At 30.4% G+C, this 25,239-nt stretch overlaps 1 protein-coding gene across 5 annotated transcripts in view; it reads right to left on the minus strand.

Moving 5' to 3' along the window:
• NFAT (nuclear factor of activated T cells 3) overlaps window positions 1-25,239 on the minus strand; it is a 182,897-nt gene that overhangs the window by 116,250 nt on the left and 41,408 nt on the right. For 2 of the 5 annotated variants that reach the window (XM_075356139.1, XM_075356140.1), the window contains one exon: window positions 15,107-15,263. The exons of 2 other annotated variants lie outside the window; for them this stretch is intronic. In XM_075356139.1, coding sequence (XP_075212254.1) covers window positions 15,107-15,197 — 91 coding nt within the window. In that variant the 5' untranslated portion in view covers window positions 15,198-15,263. Of the gene's footprint in view, window positions 1-15,106; window positions 15,264-20,015; window positions 20,110-25,239 lie in introns of those variants that run through there. One more of the 5 variants, XM_075356141.1, reaches the window with a different exon arrangement.

Consider the following 25,239-nt stretch of genomic DNA (forward strand, 5'->3'; position numbering starts at 1 on the left):
GACGAGGGAAAATTAAATTTCCCATAGGGAAAAAGGGAAATTCCAAGAAGGCGGACTGCCACACTAGCGCTCCTTGTGGTGATACGTAATACTATTGACGCAGATACGTCTACTTAGCCACTAGTTTAAGAGTTATTTTAGAGTTTTTTTTTGGAGTAGGAGTGCGATTTTGCAAACATTGTTATTTTTAATTGTTAACAAATGTACCTACGAAAAATATGACCTTAATTAGGCGAAATCTCGATCGATATTCTGATGGCGACCTTCCTGTGTAGTCTCAACCCCTTAACCTTTTAAGTTGAAAATTTATTAGCATTAATGCCCCATATATATATATAAGTAATAATATATAAGTAACCCCGTATATACAAGTTTGGTAAAAATCGGTCCAGTAGTTCTGGAGATATAAGGTGATTTAGAGGCCAACGCACCAAACACACACACGTGCATACGATCATTAACATCCGGAAAATTTTCATCCAGTTTTTTGGATCCCTAGGTTCAAAACGTAAAGATCCGGTGAAAACCGCATACGCCCAAATTGGACCGATATCAATACTTTCGCTTCTACAGCTATACCGCTATCTAGATTCAGAAATAAACTTAAATCCCAGTTGAAATGCAGTTTTAGGTAAGGAGAAAAATAATACAATTAATTATTAAACGAAAAGTAAAGTAAAACTATTTTTAAAACCGGAGTTTTCAGTTCGCACTAATTCAAATTTAGATTGTAGGTATATTATCTTTAATCTTGAAATTATGAACTTCACTCGAAAAAAATAGGAAACGGAAAAAATGGCAAAAAACGAAACTCATTTGTGTTCCAAACGATGGATAATGAAAACTCTGTAAAGTAACAATACAAGCAGAAATAATAGACGAATAAGTATCTCTACAAAATAAATCTTGAAGGTTTTTTATTTACAAACACTATTACAAACAGTAACAGAGGATAACGGCAACAGCTAAGAATAAAGCTGGAATAATAATTTCAAAAAAGAATGTCAAATAATTATAATTACGTTAAAAAAAAATCCACGGACTCAAAATTAAGAGTTTTATAAATTAAAGAAAAAGAACCCATATTGCACTACATTTTGTAACATCGTTCAGAAAAAGTGAGTATTTTAAATAATAAATAAACATTTTGAAATAATTCAGTCTAAAAAACCAGGTTAAATAAACAGATCACACAATTTAAAACCGATTTAATGGAGTAAATTGTGTTTTTAAGTTATCTTAAAATTCAGTAAATAAATCAAGAATATTGGTAAAATATTTATACGAAAACAAATTACGAAATAATTTTATTATTTCTCGATGCTTGGTAAACTTTATTCATGTAGTCAAAAAAAAAAAAAAATAAATAAATAAATGATAACTGCAGTGATACACAGTAACAGATAAATGAGGCATTTTAGACTACACTGAAAACAAGAATATAAAACTTTTGTAATTTTACTATTTTCTACTTAACTGATAACAAAACAATACTTAGTAAATATTAGAATACAATCGTTTCTGAAAAAAAAAACATAGTACAATAATCGTTAGCAAATTACGTTAGGAAGAAAATTATTATTTGGTTGTTTGTTAAATAAGTATCAAAACGATTTGTCTCGACTTTACGAGGAGAACTTGATACACTGATTTTATGAAAAGGGATGACAATATGTATACGCCATTTTTTTAAATTAGAAAAAACTTTGCAACTCATCAAGGGAGATAAAAAATAAAACTGACGAAAGAGAGCGTATATTTCATGTTTAAAAATGCTTTTTTTCAGCTTTTAAAAAAAAAGCTATTTATGTAATTCTATAGACGAAATGGCAACTTATATACATATTGCGTAAATTTTATTCCGGATTGGATAGTACATTACCGATACTGGGAATTATATCGGGTGTTATATCCAGAATAAAGCTACTTAAATACGGGCTATACTAATTCTCTGTTCCGTATATTCATTCAAATAAAGATCTATTTAATAAATCAACAACATATTCCTACGCGAAATAGTTCGATTCGGTATTGAAGAAAAACTACGAATTTTAAATTAAATTAATAATACTTCAGTACGAAAGTACCACTACGTACATAAGAATTTGAAAACAGCTGACAATAGAGTTGTAGGACTTACCCGTCAAACGGCTAAAGCCGCGATCCGGGAAGTCCTACAACTGTGGGTTGTTTCTGATACACGGCTTACACACAAACATACACACACAACTCGATTTGAAATATTTATAATTTTATTTAAATATAATATTTTTCGTTTATTTAATTCAATGATTCTAACTAAAGCGCGCGCGCATACCGTATTTAATTCGCGCGGGCGTGGCGGTAATACCGGCGACGGTCGGCATAACTAAACTAATATAATTTCACAACTTACATAGAACAAATTTCGCTTGTACGGTCAGCAGACTAGCGTAGCGACAAAGCTTAACGCACCAAGTACCGAGTCAACTAGGCGGCCGAGTTCAAGACACAGCCAGAGACAGAGTTACTTTTTTAAACTTTAAATATTATTCATTTATTCAAACGACTACAACAGCATTTTTTTGGGAATGGGGATGCGGTTTTGCAAAAGGTCTTTTTTTTGCAAATATTGTTATTTTTTAATCGTTAACATATGTGCCTAGGAAAAATACGACCTTAATTAGGCGAAATTTCAAGATACTGAGGATGACCTTGCTGTACAGCCTCATCTCCTTGATCTTTTAAGTTGAAGATTTAACGGCATCAATGTCCCACACGTAAAAGTAATTTGATCAAGTTTTGTAAAAATAGGTCCAATAGTTCCGGAGATATAAGGCGATAAGAGGCCAACACCGAAAACACACACGTACATACGAATATTAACATAAGGAAAATTTGCATCCGGTTTTACGAGTTCCTTAGGTGTGAAAACGTCAAGATCCGGTGAAAACCGCATATGCCCAAACTGGACCGATTACAATACTATCCCTTCTAGAGCTAGCGCTATCTAGATGGGGAAAGTAAAAAGAAAATTAATTACTCATTTAATATTCGTGTAGTCACTTAATTACTTCCGTTATAGAAAATTCCTCCAATAAAAATTTTAAACGTTTTTTCTTCCTATTTTTTTCATTAAAAAAAATCATTTATTCTCTGTTGACACATATTTGATTGTTAAACAGAGACGGTACTAAGATTTTTCGTTATTCAATTTGAATAACCTACTTCCTTTTAAAACAATTTAAAAATGTTATAAATGAAAACAAATCATTTAACAATATAATTAAACGATAACATTAGTAAGTAATATTTCCTTACGACATTACAAGCGTTCTTGGATCTTCGCATAATTTGAAAAAGTGTTCACCGATGTCAAAAAGAAAAATACTACCTTATCTTTTCCCACCCAAGCTTCTTCATTATTTCAAATACACACATCTTACTGTTGAACAGAGAAACCTAGTCGAAGACGGCAAATTGTAGAAGGTACAAAAACTAAAAATTAAGTGTATGTTGGAGGAGGCTGAGGCAATAATATGTACAATTAAATATGATAAAGAATTTTCCTTAAGAACTAACAGATTTTTGCGAAGATTCGAGAAACCAATAAAAGAATTCTCAGGTTTGGACTACAGGATTAATAAATAACTAAAGGATACTACAGGACTAAACTACTACAGGTCTAAAGGATTAATAAATAACCTGATACGAAGAAAAGATGTGGCAAGACGATGTTTTGTGGGAAAACTCAATCGGAAAAAATAAAACCCTTGATTCAGCTTAAAATTCAATAAATACATGTCGCTAAGAAAACTACTATTTCATGAATTATAAAAATTTTTTTTAGTTTTTATGTTTCCAAACGAAAAAGTCAATCTTGATTTGAACGAATAAGCTAAATGTAGGCTACAAAAAACCAATCTAACTAAAATTAAAACAAAGTCAGGGCTGTAATTTTACGTAGAATATAGTCAATATATCATTGATTAGTTTTGTCATTATAAAGATACGTAAATACCGAATTAATATATCACTTATTTAAAAACAGAATAATGTCGTGGCCAATATTACGGGAGTAATATGGAGGATACTTAAACACTTACGAGTGAGGTCGACTGAGTAACCACATTACAGATTAACGCCGGCCAGTATGTGCTTAGCCGCACTTGTGTCGGGGTTGTCGAACGCCGCGGCAGTGGTAACACGAGCATTCATTCATAAGTACAAGGTTACAATTTCTAAATACATTTGTCCACTATTATCATAGTTACAAATTTGCAGTATTCCGTTACCTAACACAACGGCTACCCACCATTTATATATTGCAAACCCTTTGAAATTTTTACAATAAAACTTTAAAATTTTTTAATTTATTTTATTTTTCCGAAAATAGAGCGAATGAAATTTACAAATATATTATAAATACTATATTTTTTTTACGAGGACAAGAACATTTTTAATAATCACTAGAACTAACACACTTTCTGTTAAAACATAGCAGACTGTAGTTTCGTTCTATTTTTTTTTTTTAAAAGTAAAAATGTTTACAAGGATTTAATTAACAGATGTAAATATTAGAATGTTGTAATTAAAATGATTATTACAATAGCAAGTATCATTCAACAACGCATATAATTTGTTATATAATACTTCAGTATCATAAAATGCGTTCAAAGATGGTAAATAGTTTTTTTTACAGGTAACAAAAATATAAGTTAACAAAAAAAACTTTACGTCAATTTTTACAAAATAGCCATTAAAGAAAACAAGTCTTTATATTGCATAGTAAAATGATTATTTATAAATAACACAATGACTAATACAACAGGGTATATTACAACAATATGGATATTTAATGTTAGGATTTCCCATTAACAAATTAAGGTAAGAAAAAAATCATGCGCACGTACACGCGCGTGTGAGAGAGAAAGAGAGAAAAACTATGTTGACGGAATTTAAAAAAATGTAAGGTTAAATTGCAGTTCAAAATAAATTGTTACTTTCGATCGCTAGCTTCAAGGTTTCGTAATATTGAAAAAAAAAAATTATAAGAAATAACTATAATTTAGAATAAACGATTTCTTTAGTTGTAAACTCTCTTTTATGGCATTTAAATGAAAAAATCCACAAGAAAACAAAACAATAATCTATGAATTAACGATTTTTCTCATCGTCATATAGACAAAATAATTACTGAACATTTTAAATAAATGAGATCAAAATTACTGGAAAATGAATTAAACTTTATACAAACATAACAAGAAATTAAAATTAAAAATACGTTCTAAAATTTCGGATCTACATTCAATTTACATGTCTTGAAAAAGAAAAAACGAATCGCTATTTAAAAAAAAATTAATTTTTTGTACCAAAAGATAAATATTCAAAAAGAACAATTATTCATTGTTTAAAACTATGAAGATAATTAGCATAATATTGTAATGTAAAAAAAAAAAGTTTTAAACATCATCTCGTACGAAATGACCGCTTAAGATAGGGCAAACACCCTACACAATTCGGCAATAGGAACAACATGGGAGAGGGTTAAACGTAATAGCAGTAGTAATACAAATAATAATAATTATTATTATTAGAAGAAGAAGAGGAAGAAAATATAATATAAATGGTTAGATAAAATTGTTAGAAATGTTGTTCCTACAATCAAATGAGTTCTATGAAAGACTGCTAGTTCTTCTGAGCCTATGAATATAAATTCATACGTGCATATTTTTCATGCGTATCGTAAAGAACAGCAAATGTAATGTACGTAAGAGAAAACGTAATCATTAGTAGGAAACAGATTCATATATTAAATTCTTATCCAAATAACGATCTCAAAATCACAATTCAGAAATCCTTCATCCTTCACAACTATTTTGACTTGTGATAAATCCATTTCTAACAACATGTTGGCAATGTTATTTATAAAAGAGAATTTAAACAAATCATTACGTAGATAAAAATTATTTGTTAGTATTTTTGTAGAGGATTGCGGGTTTCGTTTCAGATGCGAAACGATTTTATTTATGTATAAGTTAATGTTAATTTTTTTTAATTTACGGTTTTTTTTTAATTCTTTTGAATTTACGAATGTTGTGAATTTACTGTTAACAGTAATAATATTTTTTGTTATGAAATAAAAATTACTTTTACTTTTAATAATATACAATTTTTTCACACCCTTTGATCCATGTGTGCATTAAAATTGTGTATTTAATATCAATTGTATGTAATTTATGTAATAAAAACTAACCAAATATTTCAATGTTAGGGCTTTTATTTTAAAAGGTTTTTAATGTTAATGTTAGGGCTTTATTAATTTTTACAACCTGTTTATTGCTCAGAAGTATACGGAACCAATCAATCATTTACCATATGCAATAGTAACTACACTCTACATACCTACTCAAACCCTGTCGGATCTGTTTAAAAAATTTAACAATAGAATCCTACGCATAAAAATAATCGTACCAAATTTTAGAAATTTATCCAAAGTTATTACGCCTCAAAAAATGCTAATACACAACATCGGTGATGGGTATATTACACAAATTTGAAAGGTTTTTTATTTTGCATTTCTGTGTTCAGAAATGTTCATAACAAGTAATAACAAAAGGAGAGGGTGAAATTTTTACAGATAGCTGTACGTACCTTTACTATACTGGTCGAGAAAGTAAAAAAAAAAATTAGCATTAGTACGTAATATAATACTACATTATTTCATTTATTCACTAAATACTTTATGTTAATATCAGATAAGATATTCTTAGAATATACATCTACACAACATTAACTTTTATCTCAAAAGTAGCAAGGTCAAACTATGATTGGTGAAACCTTGAGCTGAAATCATTTCCGCACATAAATAACTGGCAAGCGTAACAGACTATCTTCAGTCCGCATTGAAAATTATAAATATTTAATATACAATTTTTGGTTGAATTGCAAAACTAACTTAATAAACGAAATTTAACCGCAACACACTAATTTACTGATAATTAAATTAAAAATAATAAACAAAATATCTAGGAAAGAGCAAAAATGTTAAAATCAGCTATCAACGCGATAAAAGTGAGGTAAACGAAATCAAAATGAGATTATAGCCGAGATACTCCAACGTTAACTGTCGACAGGATGCCCCTCATATCTAATTTGCTTACGTCTGAAAGGTGATCCTGCTGTTATGGGCTCATCCTTTAAAAATTACATTAAGGTATTACGATATTTATAACTTACCAATGTGTCACAGGTTTTCCCTAAATTATAACGAATAGTACGAGTGCTAGACCGGAGTTTTAATTATACGATTTTCTATGTTAAATGGTTTAATTCAATTAATTTCCCTTAATATATAAATACGCTAGACGAGTTCTTTGTGATTTCTTAAAAAGAACTAGCATATCTACATGCTACTGGATTCAACACGGCTTTTTGTGAAATATTTTACTAATAATTTCCGAGAATTACTTATGAATTACTCAAGACGAAGTTTAACAACGCAGGCTAGTACGGTGAAAGTACGATTATATCAAAATCGGTTTTGAACAGTATAATATACTTTACTTTAACAGTATTTTACACAACACAGTATTTACTTTACACAAGTGTTTGCTTTTAACCATGTTGATTAAATTAAAACGAAAAATATCTAATGTGGATACCACATGACTTTCTTGTACTCCTATTAAATTACAAATAAACATTTTTTGTTTCATTTCATTTGAAAGCGAGATACAATTCTTTAATAAAGTGCACAATTACACAACTGATGAAACATTAGTTTTTATTAACTTCAAATATTTATACAATTATTAATTCAACAATCTTACATGAAATATTAGGATAGAGTAAAAGTCCATTTATTACTTGTATAACTAGATCAGTGTTTATCGTATCTTCGTGAGCGGCTGATTAACAAAATTTTCAGATTTCTGATGTGTCGTATAAATAAAAGTTAATAAGTAAACTTTCCGTTTAGTGAACTCCTGTATACTGGCTACAGATGTTAATTTCGACCTTACGGTGTAAAATATTCAGTTTTTATTATTGCATTATTTGGTGAATAATAAAAATGAAAAAGAAATAATCATAGAGGAAAAAGAAAGGTAACATGAAGAAATACATCTCAAAAAAAATAAGAAGATGAATATGAAGAGGAAGAAATTTTAAAACCAAAGAAAGAATAAAACGATTAAGAGGATGATTAATATAAAGAGAAAATTTGAAAACTAGAGAACGTGTACACAAATTAAGATCAGAAAGAAGAATTATATCAAACTGAAGAGCGATTAAATGATTGGCAAAAAAAAATAAATAAAAGAAATGATGTCCGACAATACTCCGAGTTGGAGGAATATTGTCCGACATTATCAGAGGAGTAATGAACTAAAAGATAAGAATTTTTTGCAATTTATTAAAGATCGGGCATGTATGCCTCAATGCGTATGTTGTTCTTGTGAGGGCCTATTTTTCAATTACTCTAGTTAACTTTAATGTAGATCAAATTAAACAGAAATTCCAGAATAATTAAATAAAATTAAACTACAAAATCCAAAAATAATACGATTATAAATTATAATTTTCAATTAATATTAAATAATCAGATGTTTCACCAAATCTATTACATACAGATATGTAATAATGCCAATTAAATTATCTATACACATTTTTAAAAGCACAAAAAATTTTATTAATTAATAATTTCTAATTTATTAATTTAATTTTATTAATTAATTTATTAATTAATAATTTCTGATTTTTTCATGTAATTACAGAATAATTATTTATTCTAAAACCTTTTTTTACAATGACGGGTTAATAATTATTAATAAATCAATATATTTAAATTAAATAAAAAAGTTAAAAAAGAAGAAAAGGAGATGAAGTCTGACTCAAACCAATGTCCATTCCCCTTATAAGATACGTATTTCATTAATTAAAATTTCATTTGACTAACTCTGGAACCGATGAAAATAAGTACCACTATGATACATCGTTGAAAAGCTCTCAATGAGGTCTTATAATTGCAGTTAAGAAAAATTCCAAAATCCAAATTTTTTTGATTTTGGGCTTTTTCGGTCACTTTTGGTTAGTCAAAAGGGGAAACACATCACGACACTTTTGGTCCAGTCAGTTGCAACCAAAAGGGGAGGTGCATAATTAAATGTTACAACAGTCCAAAATCAAAAATTTCAACATCCTACGGCTAATCATTTTTGAGTTATGCGAGAATACGTACGTACAGACGTCATGCCGAAACTAGTCAAAATGGATTCAGGGATGAACAAAATGGATATTTCCGTTGAAATCTGAAAACCGAAATTTTTCGCGATCAAAATACTTCCCGTACTTTGTACAAGGAAGTAAAAAAACTATTTCCCTGATTTAGTTTATCGGTAATTTCTCTGATTATAATACTTGTTCGCACGGAATGTTCTAGCGTATCATAAGGAAAGGCCCCACAAACCTTAGGTCGGTAACTACCGGTCTGTATCATCAGTTCTTCCGTGTAATAAGACAAATTTAATCAGGTTACTTAAAGATTGTTCATGTTAACATTTTGAAGTAACTTCAAATAATGAATAAGGGGAGATTAAATGTAAAAACACGCACAATCAAATAACAAAGCCATTTCCAAAAAAAAATCAGGAATTTTATTCTCAACATTTTGTTTAAATCACCTTTCCTTAATTCTTAAAGTTTTTATAAAGCTTCGGGAAAAGCGTGCTGCATTTCATACAAAACTGTACAATGTACGTGGTGTGTAGCGGATTCCATGTTTAAGTAAAGAAAAACCCCTACTTTGGGTTCACAACGTTGATTTATCACGTTACAAACAAATCTTGTGGTACTGCATAGGAGGATTCAAATAAAAGTGTCATTATTTTATTTAATACCCATTGATAAATAAATTAAACAGTATAAGACTTATAATTGCACTCATTATCTAAGTGTTATCTAAGTTTAACTGATACGACGTTATCTAAGTAATTACGCGTTAAGTCGAACCATAATCGCATTTCATCATCCTGTACTTTCAAACACTAACACAATGTAGCCCTATATCTAAGTAGACAAAATAGTTTGGCAGCTCTTTAGTTGAACGCAAGTAATACAGCTAACAACATTAAGAGTAAATTTAAACATTGTGAACAATTTGGAAAAAACATGGGACATCCAGAAATATATGTCTAGAGGCTCATAAATATAAACTATGAGGAAAAAATATATCACGAGAGGACATTTTGGCAACAATTGGCTGTTCAAATATCCTTTTTATATTTTTTTGGGAAGACCTATTTAAATTAAATGCAGCTATGACCATTTATCTATATATAAAACAATTCTTTTTAACATTTTAAAATTTGAAAAATTCTCAAAAAATTCATAAAAATGACGCAATCTTAATTCAAAAAGGATTCCGCGTGGATTTTGCGACGTAGAATCTTTAAGGTATTCAAATAAATCTATTGCTAAACGAAATAAACTTAAGTAATTTGACCACTGACCATGGCGGAGTGGTAACGTCTTGATCTTTGACAGAAGATTTTGGATTCAAATCCCGGTCAGCCGAGGTGTTTTTTCATCACTAAGATTATTATACATCATAATTCCACAAATAAGCCTTAAACGTATGTGGTGAATTAATTGATCACTTTAAAAAAAGGAATAAAAATGTCCGATTACAGCGTTAATTATTTAATGGATTAAATAATTTTTGAAAAAGATTCTTAAAATCAATCGGAAACTATACGCGTATACAATTTATATTCTAAAGTAAACGAATAGATATGTATGCCACAAAGTCTATATTATGTAGACGACATAGATAAGCAGTCGCCATTACCAGTTCTTCACTACCAAAAGTAGAAACGCATTTACCACAAAATTCTAAAACAGATAAAGCGCCAGAATTCGATAAATAGATAAATAAAAAATCAGAGAAATTCAAATAATTTTTTTCTCGATTAACAAACCGTAAAAATGATTTTGTAAACACAGATTAATATGAGTACTAAGAAGGAACGTAAAACTTCCCAACATTTGCGAGAGGTATATACATGGTTTGAATAACTCTACAAATATGCGAACTACACGCCATCTTTACCAAGAAAGAGACCACAAGAATAATGTTAAACTGAAACAGTGGGGTAAAACCCGAAGCTAATGGTGGGGTTCCATATAGGTTAACTTTCTAGTGACCAGAAACCAGATTAAAAATATCTTCAAAAAAAAACTTTTACGAATAATATATTGAATTAATAATGTGTATATATCGGGTTCAGGTAATTTATATACGGGCTTAAAAAGACGGTCTGGGAAAAACCCGGATATAAATCAATGCAGTACGTAATATAACAAGATTTTAACAAAACGCTTAATAATAATGAGTGTGTACATAGAAATTATTTCCAGTTGCCGTGATACGATTTTTAAATTTATAAAAATAAGAGAAGTACGGTTTACAACGAATAAGAAATTAAACTTGTTTATTCAGACTTTACAAGTCGACAGGCTACATTTTTAAATATCCAACTACCCAATTGCAGTACGTTAAAAAAAAGGTGAAGCTTCTCTGCAAACCCACTTATCACTTCACTGAGAAGTCACAAAAATTGATTCATAGCTCTTTGTAAATATGTTTAATTTTCACTTACTTAAATAACCAACACGTAATACTCGTAATAGAACTATAACACCGCAATTTGTCTATTACTAAATAAAAAAGTCCAATTTTTACACTTAAATAAAAGGAGGTAAATCAATTTCGCGGCCACACTGATCATATAATAATTATCCTCGAACAAAATTTTAATTTTTAATTTAATTATTAATTTTTACTTCTAAACAAATTTATCGTATATTTATTTAATACACAGCAAAGTTGCACAAAAACATGTAATATCTAGCAGCGCATATGAAAACTGATCGTATCTCAATCACGGTGGTCAGAAGGTACAACAAATACGATATACAAAATAAGTTTTTAATATCATAAGATAAACACAAAACTTATTTTCCACATTTCGACTTATTTACGAAGAAACCTTCAAATGAATTAAAATTTCGTCCACACTTTTTCCACATTTTTTTAATATAACTGTTTAAAACAACTATAGTGTTACGTAAAACTCTGCAGCATCCAAAACCATCGCATTACAGGCTAAATTTTGCAAATAATAATTTTACTAATAAAAATAAACATAAACATTATTTAAAGAAAAAAACGATTTCTTATTGTAATCAGCATGAGCTTTTCAAATTAATTTACGGGAAAATGTACTATTACAAGTAAACATCGGTAGTTTTTTTAGCTGTTAAAAAATAACCGATCGTTTTAATTTCGGGTACTTGACATTAATTAATTAAGAAAGAAAAAATTAAAAAAAAAAGAACTTAGTTTTTCATTTTACGCACTGGAGTACGCGTGCAGGATGTTTATATCATTGTTGGTGTATTCAACAATATTTATCGATCCTGGGCATACACTACGAAACTGTAGCATGGTACATAATTCTTGGTAACTTTGGAGCGAAGTAGTTAAATTATTACCAGTTCCTAATGTGAAAAAAAATTCTGTTAATTCCAAAAATTGAAAAACGAATAACATTACGCATATAAGTAAACTTTATCGCAGAAAAATTGTAATAGATAAAATTTACAGTAATAAAAAACAATAATGCAACACATCAGGTTGTACTAAAATGTCAATCTATTCGAAAATACAGCACCGATCCATTATCTAATAGATGAAAAGAAAAAACATAAACAGAGGAAACAGGTTTTCTATTTCAGCTTCATTAAATATGCGGTTCTTGAACTAGCTGGTTGTAACATATACTAGTCCTAGTAGCAGCAAGTGGCTAGATTCCAAAGTGGGCTCGAAACCAGTTTTTTCTTTATTTTTTTAACAAACGGCTGGAGACTAAATTTCTTTAAAATTTCAACATAACAGTTTGGCCTGACTATTTACCCCGCTTCATGGCGCCACTGCAACTAGGTCATGCAATACGTTAAAAAAATGCAGTTCCTACAAGATGCACCAGGAAATCTTCTAAGAAAATTAAAGAACTCATACTAAATTGCAAAAAATAAGTAAATCTACAATACAGATTCTAATCTATCCAGGTAGGTTTTATCCTGAGAATACGTACGTTAACTTCGGATTGTGAGCTCAGCCCGTCCCCCCCCCCCCCGTCAAAAGCCCACATAAACTCTACATTCTTTACTTCACAATTTATTACGTACTTAAAAACATAAATGAAGGAAGAAGGAGAAAAAGGGAGTTGACTGGAATGAGAGGCACCTAATAAAGGACCTGTACTGTAGTACAGCTCTTTTTACCAGAGAATAAAAGCGAGGGTAGGAGACGAAATTACAGAATAGAGATTGGAAGAGGATGAGGCAAGGATGCTGCAAGTCATCAGTACTCTTTAGTATATATATCTAGAAACAATAATTAAGTGCTGTCTGAATGGGAAAAGAGGAAGAAAGATCGGTGGAAGAAGAGAATGCATACGTTTTGCTGATGACATGGCGGTACTGGTGGAAAGTCCAAGAAAAACTAAATGAAATGCTTGATGACTTAAACGAAGCTTGCGAAATCAGGATATGAGAATCAACAAGAAGGCAAAATGTAGGGTATTAGATGGAAAAGAGGAGAAGATTGAGATTAAGATAGGGAATGAAGTTTTAGAGCGAGTGAAGAAATTTCAGTGCTTAGGGAGCTTTATAACTGATGTCCTGACTTGCACAGTAAAAATATAAACAAGAATATCAAGAAGTAAACAGGCATAAGAAGGGAAGACTGCTATGTGGAAAGTTAAACTTAGCGTTAAAGAAGATATTAATGAAATTTTTTATTTGGAGTGTATTGCTCTATGGAGCTGAAACGTAGACGTTGAAAAAAGAGAATAAAAACTATTGAGGCTTTTGAGATGTAGGTATGGCGCAGAATGATGTCAGATGGCAAGAGCACGTAACAACTGAAATCGTAAAGAGAATCGGAGAACAGGAAAATGGCAAATGTGATTGAATATAGGGAAAGGAACTGACTAGGACATTGTACAATATGAGAAGAAAGTGTTTATTAGTGGATGCGATAGAAGGCTTGGTGAATGGAAGGAAAGAAAGAGATTTCAAATGTCGGATGGGATTATGGAGAAGGGAAAATATGCTGAAACAATGAGATTAGCAAAGGATAGAAAAAGGTGGAGAGCAGCAGCCGTAACAGGATCAGCCCTAATGGCAGATCATTATGAATGAATATAGAACTAGGAACCGTTGAAAGAAAAACAACTATGTAACTGTAAGAATATTCAGATCTTGGTTTTCATACGACCGAGTTAGTTAAGAAAAGGTTACATTTGCTGGGCTTATTCAACCTGAACAGTAAGATTTAAAGACTGCCAGGTAATACTCCTTCTTTCAACAAATAATAAAATATGAAGCCACACGGATCATAAACAAACTATTAAAAAGGGATGAATGACTACATCAAAAAGTATTTTTATAATAATCTAACGAATTAAGAAATGAATTATCAAATTAGGTGCCATCTAAATCATTGTCACCTATGAGAAATATATTCGGGTAACTTCCTACAGGATAAGATGTAAGGATAATAATTTGCCGCCGTTAAAATGTTAAATTAATACAGTATACACATGAAAATATTCAAACGACTTTTTATTTCTTAAACGATAATAATGATTATGATTACATCGAAAACGCAACGTGTTTATGACTTTAACCTTCAGAAACCACATTTTAGGAATAAAAACTAACAATACTTTTTTATTACAAGAAAAACAAAGGAGAGTATCAATTACTACAGCATTAGTAATTTACTAAATAGCACAAAAACCAACAGACGTAATGTTGTTTGTCATACAGAGAAGACAGGCAGTCATTTATTAAATTAAACTACTATTATTATTATTCTAGCAAGTATTTTTATAATTATTTTAACTACACATTAGCTACACGACCATATTTTGTTTCACTAACAACAAAATAGAAAAACACATCAAATACTAAACTACACGAGTTCTAACAGCGTACAAAATTAATAGTTACTAATATACGTAATGGACTCTGTGCTCATATTTTTAGGGATACCTACTTCCGTAGCATAAATGAGGTATCCAGGCATTCGATATCGGACTGCAAACGTAAATACCAGATGAGACGAAGAGGAAAACTTCCAACACCATGGCGCTGAAAGGGATTGACGCAAATCTGAGCTAAGTAGAGAAAGATCACAGAAACTATCTTACCACCTGTAACAAACAATAGTTTAAAACAAAGAATCAGTAAAAGGACTTTTTTTAGTTAAGAATATTATTTCTAATATCATTCATTACTTCAAATAAAGTTTAAATTACTATAAATCTATTTGATAAATCCAAAAGTTAGAAATACGAGACGTTAAAAAAAGTAAGTACTTAATTCAAAAATACACATAATTTTTAACAGAAAAAGTTTATTATTTCACGGAAGAACCTCCTTAAACTTCCTTTAAACTACATTTCTACATAACTTCCACCATTATTCAGGCATTTATCATTTCTTTTAAACAATTTTATCATTGGTTCCCTCGAAGAACGGCGCCATCTGTGAAAATAACCATTGTTGTAAAGCATTTATCACTCCTGCATCGTAGTCGTAGCACTAGAAAGGAATCGTTGAGATGGAGAAACAAACTGTAGTTACTAGGCACAAAGTCAAAGACCTGTTTTTACAAGGTTGCGTGCTTCAACTGCTCCCAGCCAAATATAGATAAGCAAAACATTGTCAATCATTCGCTTTCGTTGTTCTTCAGTTCAATGCAAAAAAATTCTTCAAATTTTTAATTAATAAAAAACTTATTTTTAAGAAAGATCATGTACTGAGACTTTTTTATTAAAAAAGGAACTTAATTAGTAGAACTTATAAAGAACAGAATAAATTAAGAGCAACCATAAAGAAGGAACAGAAAGGTCACTTTTATTTGTTTTTGGATCTAGCAATCCGGAAGTTACAAATAACCGCATAACGTGTGATAGTGCATTCATCGTAGATTAATAACTAACTTTCTTTCCATATCATTCAATAATTCAAAGAAAACAAACAAATATCACACAACGAAAAATCACATGGTAACGTACATATTTTTTTCAAAAAATTAACAGTTTCAATCTAAATAATTATGTTTGAATCTCATTATCTAATTTTAAAGCTGAATGGGTTGGCTATTAATGCACCCTTAATAATAGACTAACTGTTAAACGATATACTGCCGGCTATATTAACACAGACAATCGTCTGTGTTGTATTAATATAGACAGACTAGAGTTTCAGTCGCAGTGATGCCAACAATTACTAATAAAATCTACTTCTTATCGCCCAATAATTAAATGTCAATAATGTATGTAGAAACAATTTAAACAACAGTGTAACGGGTAAGGATTTATTTCTAAACGCAATGCGACCTTATTTACAAATCAAACTAATTGCAAACCAGCTAAAAATATTAATCATTTAAATTTCTATTTAAAAAAATATAATTTTAAGGTACAAAATTTGAATTCCACAACATTAAAACATTAACCGGTTATCCAAAATTTGAGTGACATTTCCTGCTGGACAAATTTGGAAACAAGTAGTCTCAAATTAAGGATAACATTATGTAAATTTGTTGGAAATTATTGAGAAGCAAATAGTTGAGCTCAGGATTAAAGAAAAATAAATATGCGAAAATCTTTTGGTAAGAAGGTAAAATTTGGTCCAAAAAAAAAAAGGTGAAATCTGGTCGATCCATCAAGCATATTTTTCTTTATTACGTTATTTTATCATGACAAATAGTTTTATCAACCGATCACGTTGCCAATAGTATTTAACAAATTCAGCTCGAAAAAAAATTATTAATTAATGTGAAAATTAAAGTATAAAATCAAACTGTCGATTATAATTGAGCAAAAAACGTTTATAGTGTTAAATACTTGTATAAACCTCTTACTATAACAGCCATATCGTAAACAGTGTTTCTAGGGACACCGTACAAGATGACTGATGACGATCAAAGAGGTACTTCCACTAAACCTTCATGGATTTTTGTTTTGTACTAAAATTAACGAGAAACTAGTGATTATCAATGCAAGATCGTTCTGCAATTAAAAACGTTTTGAGAAAGACGCGATGCTGTTGCAGTACTAGGACGATTAAAAAAAAAAATTAACTTAAGTATGAAATAAAATGAGTAAGAAGTATCTAAAGCGTAGCCACTGAGATAAAGCTGAAAATTAAGTGTGAAGGAAGCAGTTGATCGCCTCAGGAGTGAAATTGAGACCACGTGTTCAGCCTGCCGGCGGTTGCTTGGAAACAAGGAATCCTATTGAAAGATTTTATAAAATTCGTAACACATAAACTAACGAAGTGCCAGAAGACAGAGTTAAAAAAAACCATTTCACTTTGACTGGTCAATAATTATTAACAAAATCATTATTTTTATTACAAACTTCCGGAACGCATTTTGAAATTTTGGACAATGTTTTTTTTTAATAATAGTCAACATTTTTAAGCGCAAGAAGTGATATTACATTTTTGCACAGTATTTCTAATCAAGTAAATCTATCTTGTGTATTATTCTACCGATTATATAAATATTGTGAAGAAATAAAATGCAAGACAAATAAATTTATGACTATGTTAAGAATTCATAAAAAACCGCAAATAAATTTAGGTTACATGATATAAATGAATTACAGCGGAAAAAGATAAGAATCGTAATTTATTGGAACGAATGTTGCATACCATCTCAATTTACGCACTAATACAGTACTGTTAGTATACAATGCAAAATGATAAATTAATCTTGTAATATAATAATAAAGATCTATTAAAATTTGTTACCAATAATACAGATATTATTATTTTAATAATAAAATGATTGAAAATGCTACAGTAAGAAAAACGGCACCAAAAGGTAAAGGAGAAACACTTAAGTCTAAAAAAAAACGTTAATGTAGAGAAACTACGTTGATTTGACACCGAACGTGAAGTTAAAACTCTCTGGAAAGCCAGAATATGTTATCGTTTGCAAGTTCTGAAGAAAATGCGCAATGATAAGAAACTACTACCGAGCATAAGAAATGGCTCTCTGGAATGGGGAAATAGCTATTACTTCTAAATAGTCGTTTAGAAGAAGATAAGAAATGAAAAGAAAAAATAATTTAAGTGAATTTTTATTTCTATAATGAAAAACAAACAAAATCTTATTGTATTTCACGGCGAAATTTTTTAGTTTGTATTGTAGGAGCCTGATACAATAATCATTGAAAATATTTTTATATGCAGTAAAATCAGTAATCAAACTATATTTATTGTACGTTTTTGTATTGTATGTAACATAATGATTTTTGACGACCTGACACGAAACAGAGTCGTTCACAAAATGGTATCCCTTTTTTCAAAAATAAAAAATAATCTATGCTAGACCTATAAAAGAAATGAGGAATGAAGTAGTCACCTCAAATATATTACTTGCGTCGCAATCATAAGAAGGATTGTGAAAGATAATGTAAAACAATTTACTTTTTGTGGAAAGCAATTGATTAAAAAACATACATACTGTTTCCATTCAGTACAGAATAAATAGTTTTAATAAAGGTAGGATAAATAAATAAGTTTAGTAAAGGTAGGATGAATAAATAGTTTTATTTATAAAGGTAGGATTTTTCCTCTGTTGTATTTAGGATACCAATTTCTTAACAGAACTCCAGCGATCCAATTCGCATTTATTTCAATTATATTTAATATTATTTGATTATTTTTTATAATCATGAAGTATTTAATTTTTTTTGTGATTGAACAATTGAATTCCATTATCTTAACACTACCTACTACTACATTATGGTATTTGAACTCGAGAGAAAATAAGCCTATCATCCGTCAGTATTTTCGCATCAAATCGTTGAAATCAGTTTCAAGATAATCGTTATAGCCTTTATTTGGTTCACGGAAAAAACATACAAAAATAATTAAACTAGATATCACTCCAACAATAACTCTTCTCATGTAGAAATCAGAAAACGAAATTAATGACACACAATTAGTAAAAAAAAAAAATGTAAATAATAAACATAATTTTAAATATGTTTCAACAAGTATTGATTAACATTAATTTTTATAAAAGCATTAACTATCAACGATCCTAAATCGCAGGTAACTTACATTTTTCATCATTATTTGCACTATTAGTCACGAAACGTGGGGTTCTTTTATAAATAATAACAAAAAACTAAAACATGATGAAACTAAACTCATTTAGAAAATTAATAAAGCTGTTCTACAATATATATAATTTACGTTTGTTTACATTTATAATATAATAAACTTAATACGCGATCAATTTAATAATAAGAGAAAAACTGTACACCACATACTCCTGAATAAAACTTCTATATTTCATATTTGTTTAAAACGTCAACAAAGTATTATTGAATTCGGACGATTAAAGTAATTATGTCTATGTATGGTAAACGAAGATGCGCTATTCTGTCGACCTTTGTGCCAGAGTAGTAACGTCTCTACCGGCTATAATAATAAATAAATAACAGAAGGAGAACGTATGGTTACAGGAAAAACAATTCTATGAATTTTTTGACGTATTGATATACTAGAGTCCAAAAATAATGGTCCTGGAAAAAACTTCTGAATTGATGTATCCATCTTACCCTAAAACGGTTTTATATACTGCCATTAATTCAGCTTTTTTATCGGATAAAGAAAAAAAATATATTGGAAATAGAGTTCTATATTTCAAGGGAGATAGAATTTATGAAAATTTTCTCAAGCGTGTTCTTTAGCCAATAAAAAATGAAGAATTTTCAGAGTTCAAAACATAAAAGTTCTAAAACATAAAAAAATAATAAATTTTGTTACATTTAACTTTCAACTTATTGTTTTGTTGTTTTTTTTCGTAATGAGAGGTTAATAAAATAGAAGATAAGAAATTGGTTTTCTTTATCTAATAATTTTTTTATGATACTTACAAGAGAGAACTTTACCGGAGAATTGATTGTGTATATTTGGTCGAAAGATTCTGGATTCGAAAGTGATTCTGCGTTTTTCCACATCATTAAAAAAAATTAAGCGATTGTAATTGGGCGTCAACCTGTTATCGATATAAAAATAAATATTTATTTTATTACTTTTTACTGGTTTGTCTTACAACCTACAGTTTTATTTTTTTTAATAAGAAAATACATAAATAAGAAAATAATTAAGTCATAAATTGGATTAAGTTCAGGAATATCGTTACTATAATTTTTCTACCGGTTCTAAGCTGAAGCAATGTACAATATACAACGCGTGTTTTCACAAAAGAAAAGGAGACAATAATTTGCTATATATCATATCTTTCTTGTAGGTATGGAACGTGTAACATCAAAGGTACAAGAAGTATTTATCATTGTTTTTTCTTTAAGAGAATGGTGAATACCAAATAGATTTCCTTGTGGGGAACACCGACCTCTGTCCGGAGTGTAGATAGGAGCCCTCTGCACGTCTACTTCAGATGTCCACGTTTCAGGGAAGAGCGAAAGGAGTTATTAGATACCCTGGGCTATGGAAATATGTTCCAGCCGGAAGACACTCGGCTATTATTAATGAGCGGAAAGGAATAGTGGACTGCGGTAGTTCGATATACTAGGAAGGTGACAGACAAGCTCCGTCTATGGGAGGAGTTCCGGCAGAGAAGACGTCGCTCCTACGAGCGTGCGGGGGTCGCCTTGGCGCGTTAAGGCCGTGGACACTCCGTTCCCGGTGCCTAAGCGTGTTGCCCTCATCACTGAAGCAACGACTGATAGCTGTTACGGGTAAGTATGTGAGTTGAGTACATGTTTTGCTGGGCTCGGCGAGTGCATGTGTTGTTGGTTGATGGGCAACAACACACTGCTTTCAAGAGTGCTTTTCGTGCTTGGTGATTCTCTCTACTTGAGCTCTTGCGATGTCTGTGTCTGTGCGTTGGCGGGGTCTGTACCCGTGTGTGTTTGAGGAGGTCTAATGCGCCTGTGGGAGTTTGTGCTTGGTTGGTACTGTGCTTGATATCCTTTTGTGATGTGCTGTGTTTTGTGATGATACGGCGCTGATGTTTCCTTGTGGTGTGTGGGAGCGTTAAACCCTCTGAAGTGTTGCTCTACTAGCTGTTTCAGGGGGAAGGGTTGCCAGGGGTGAGGTTTAGTCGGTAGTGCGCAGGTATACATATACGCACTTATAACATCCTGCAGAACCTGCTGCGAACCCGATACTGTTTAGGAGCCCGTAAATGAGGATCCTCCCACCTCTAAAAAAAAAAAAGGTTTCATTGTGGGGAACAGAAGTCACTTGAATATCAAGTGCATTTTAATGTACTCGTATTTGTGATGCTGATATGCGACCGTACAATCGACTCGGTGAAGAAGGCAAGGGAAATCACTTGTCTTTACTTGGAAAATATCTATATCTACAAAGTGACCGATATTTACTCCTAACTTCCCTCCGGTAGGCCTGGCATGGGATTTCATTGTTCTTGAGAACGGATTATGGTACTTTCAGAAGTGACTTCTGACTATGAGGTCGCCTACAATCATTATCTGTTATAACACACAACATACGTTTTTATTTTCCCGAGATTAGTCAAATTATTTGTTTCATTCACTTTTGAAGACACAATATGAATTTCAAAAGAAACCGCTTAGTTAAAAATAAACTTTTAAAATTAAATTAATAAATCGATTACCAGTTTTATAAGTAAAACATTTGCTATACCGGTTAAAAATGTTACAGATATTTTAGTCTTTTTCATTTTTTAGTTTTCAAAATGGTGAAAAAAGGAACTAATTTAAAAAAAAAATATCATTCCATTCTCAAGATATGAAATAAAATACAAAAAAAAGTCACAAATACAAGGACATAAATTTGTCAAGAACGAACAACATTACTTGACAAGCAGAACACATTATATCGGTACAACCTTTTCTCACTTCTGAATTAACTATATTTGAAGACATGAAATTAATCAACAAATATCTACCTGACATTTTTTAACAAACATTATTTTAAGTACAATCTGTAGCTATATTGTATTACGCGTAAAAAGAATGTTTAAAAAAACCATAAATTTTTTCTAAAACATTTACTGGTAACTTGAAAAAAATAATCAAAATTTTATTTAACCAATTTTTTTCTGTTAAACATAAATACACAACAAAAACATTAAGTAAAACAACAAAAACAGATACTTTCCCGTTTAAATTTATGAAGCAAAATCTTAGTGCCATGTTTAATTTACTTTGGAAACTAACGATTTTCGAGAAAAAATTGTTTTGAACGACAAAAAAAGGAAAACTAAGATAAAAATGGAACGAATTAATTCTAGTTTATCTTTAACGAAATAAAAGTGTTTGAATTACTGAAAAAAATATTTTTATTACTTTATAACGGAATGAACTATTCAACAACTTAGAAAATTTTTGATAGTCAAATTTTTTTATTAAATTAAAAATACAATTCTTTGATGATCTGAGAAAGGAACGTGTTAAAATAACAACTCTGATTAAAATGGCTATTGTTAGAAAACTGCCCGATAAACAGAAAACCATTCGCTCAAATTAGTCGAGGATAATAAGAAACTTTATTAAACAGTTAAAGTATAGTTTTGGAAGTTGTATTAATCGTTTCAAACGAAAAAGATGTAAAATCTTACTGCATTAATAATGAATGGATGATACTAAAAAGTGAACCTGTCCTTCAGTTTTCAGTTTAGAAGAAAAATTTCATTAATAAATAAAATGCGTGGATTAACATAAAAGTGAATGAGGGAAAAATCGGCTTTCTAACACGGTAATGAAACGAATCGTTAAGGTTCAAACTCATCGGTACAGATACAACGCGAGTTCTAGTTTAAGAACACACGTAATTCCCAAACGCAAATTATCATTAGCGTATTTAATAAAAAAAAAACACACACATTCCGGGCAGAACATTAAATAATAGTATTCATAGACCAAAACAGACATACGGAAAATGTACTATATTGAAAGACGGAGACCAATGAAAGGTCGTAGACTAGAATCAAACCCAGGACAGAAGTGTGTCAGCATTACCACTACACTACGCGGTCAGTCTACCACTACTATACTGTAATAATGAAATAAAAATATAAATAGATAATGTAATAAATTTTATTCCGCGTTTTAGTCATATTTTTTATTCTTTATTTTAATTGTAAGACTGTAATCATTTACAGTATCAATAATCATTAAAATTATAATAATAATAATTATTATTACACAATTTAGTTAAACCCGACATATATACATTTTATTTAATGAATTATTTAGTTTTAGTGCTAATTATTAAAGTAGTGCAGAGCATTACACTATATTATTAGGCTGTTATATCTTCATAAAGTTTCATAAATAATACTTGTGGGACTGAGTCATTTGCTTTCTTAGATAATTATCTACGTACGCAATTATATATTTAAGTATAATTTTCACTTAATAAATATTATAAAAAAAAAAAGATAAAAATTTACAAAGATTATAACGTATTCTTAGAATTAACCCACTTATAGATATTATTTTTTTAACTGACTAAACGACTAATAACAAAATAGTAATTTTTAAAATCAACTGATAAGAAAAAAATAACTTATCAAATAAGTTACTAAAATTTCTCATGATTTGTTTATTCGGTCAGAAATTTACATTAAAACATCAGTTTAGAAATAATCAACAAATTTAATACAATTTTATATATTAAAAAATGGACTTGAAATGGACATAATCTAAATAAATTTTCAACAAAGAACAATCGTGCGATTGCGAACGAATCGCGCAATAGCGCATGCATATACTAATACAAGTACATTAAAAATTAAAATATTTAAAAGACGCCATTAGCACTCGCATAATTCGCCACGTTTAATGTAATCGTAACACAACTTTCTGAGAATGTAGTATAACTCAAAAAATTTATTGAATTCATGATAATTTAACCATACTTTCTTTTTTCATGTTTAGCCTCCGGTAACTACCGTTCATATAATACTTCAGAGGACGAATGAGGATGATATGTATGAGTGTAAATGAAGTAAGTCTTGTACATTGTCAGTTCGACCATTCCTGAGATGTGTGGTTAATTGAAACCCAAACACCAAAGAACACCGGTATCCACGAGTATTCAAATCCGTGTAAAAATAACCGGCTTTACTAGGACTTGAACGCTGGAACTTTCGACTTCAAACAAGCTGATCTGGGAAGACGCGTTTACCACTAGACCAACCCGGTGGGTTTAATTTAAACATACTACAAGTTTAGGAGTTAATAGCATGAAAAAAAAAAATACAATTTGAATATTTTTTATTCATAGCTGTATTGAATATACGAATATCATTTTAGATCCTGCATTCGAAACCACTGAACTTTCTTCAAGAAACTTTCTCTCTCTTTCTCTCTCTCTCTCTCTCTCTCTCTCTCTCTCTCTGTGTGTGTGTGTGTGTGTGTGTGTGTGTGTGTGTGTATGGCCTGCATTTCGTCGAATCGCTTTTGTCCCAGAAATAACTGCATTTCAGTCAAAGTTTTACCAAGATGTTACTAGGCATCTTAATTACGGATTTTCAGTAAAAATGTCACTGTTTTAGTTCTAATACTTAGAAGATAAAAAGTTCATCGTTTTTAAAACAGGGCTAAAAAACCCTGTTTTTTTTTCAACTAAAATTTTGTTTTTCATGAAAACAGCTAGTCCTACAGCTATGAACATTTTCCTGCAGCTTTGTAATTGCATAACGATCATAAAATAATAATACAACATGGGGACAAAAGATTCCTACTTTTGTCGCCTATCAAACAATTTTTTTTCCGGGAATTCGGTGGCAAAATTGGGTATTTTCATTCCGCGATAAGTCCCGAATAATAGTACACTACTGTTTACATCCACCACTGCAAAAGTTGGTATTAAATCTGTTTCTCAAAAGGTATCGTTTAATACGAGTAGATTAAAATGGTAGCCCACCGGGTTGGTCTAGTGGTGAACGCGCCTTCCCAAATCAGCTGATTTGCGAGTCGATAGTTACAGCGTTCAAGTCCTAGTAAAGTCAGTTATTTTTACACAGATTTGAATACTAGATCGTGTATAACGGTGTTCTTTGGTGGTTGGGTTTCAATTGACCACACATCTCAGGAATGGTCGAACTGAGAATGTACAAGACTACACTTCATTTACACTTATACA

Source organism: Lycorma delicatula, chromosome 2, assembly GCF_047948215.1.
Source record: "Lycorma delicatula isolate Av1 chromosome 2, ASM4794821v1, whole genome shotgun sequence".
Lineage (NCBI taxonomy): Eukaryota > Metazoa > Arthropoda > Insecta > Hemiptera > Fulgoridae > Lycorma > Lycorma delicatula.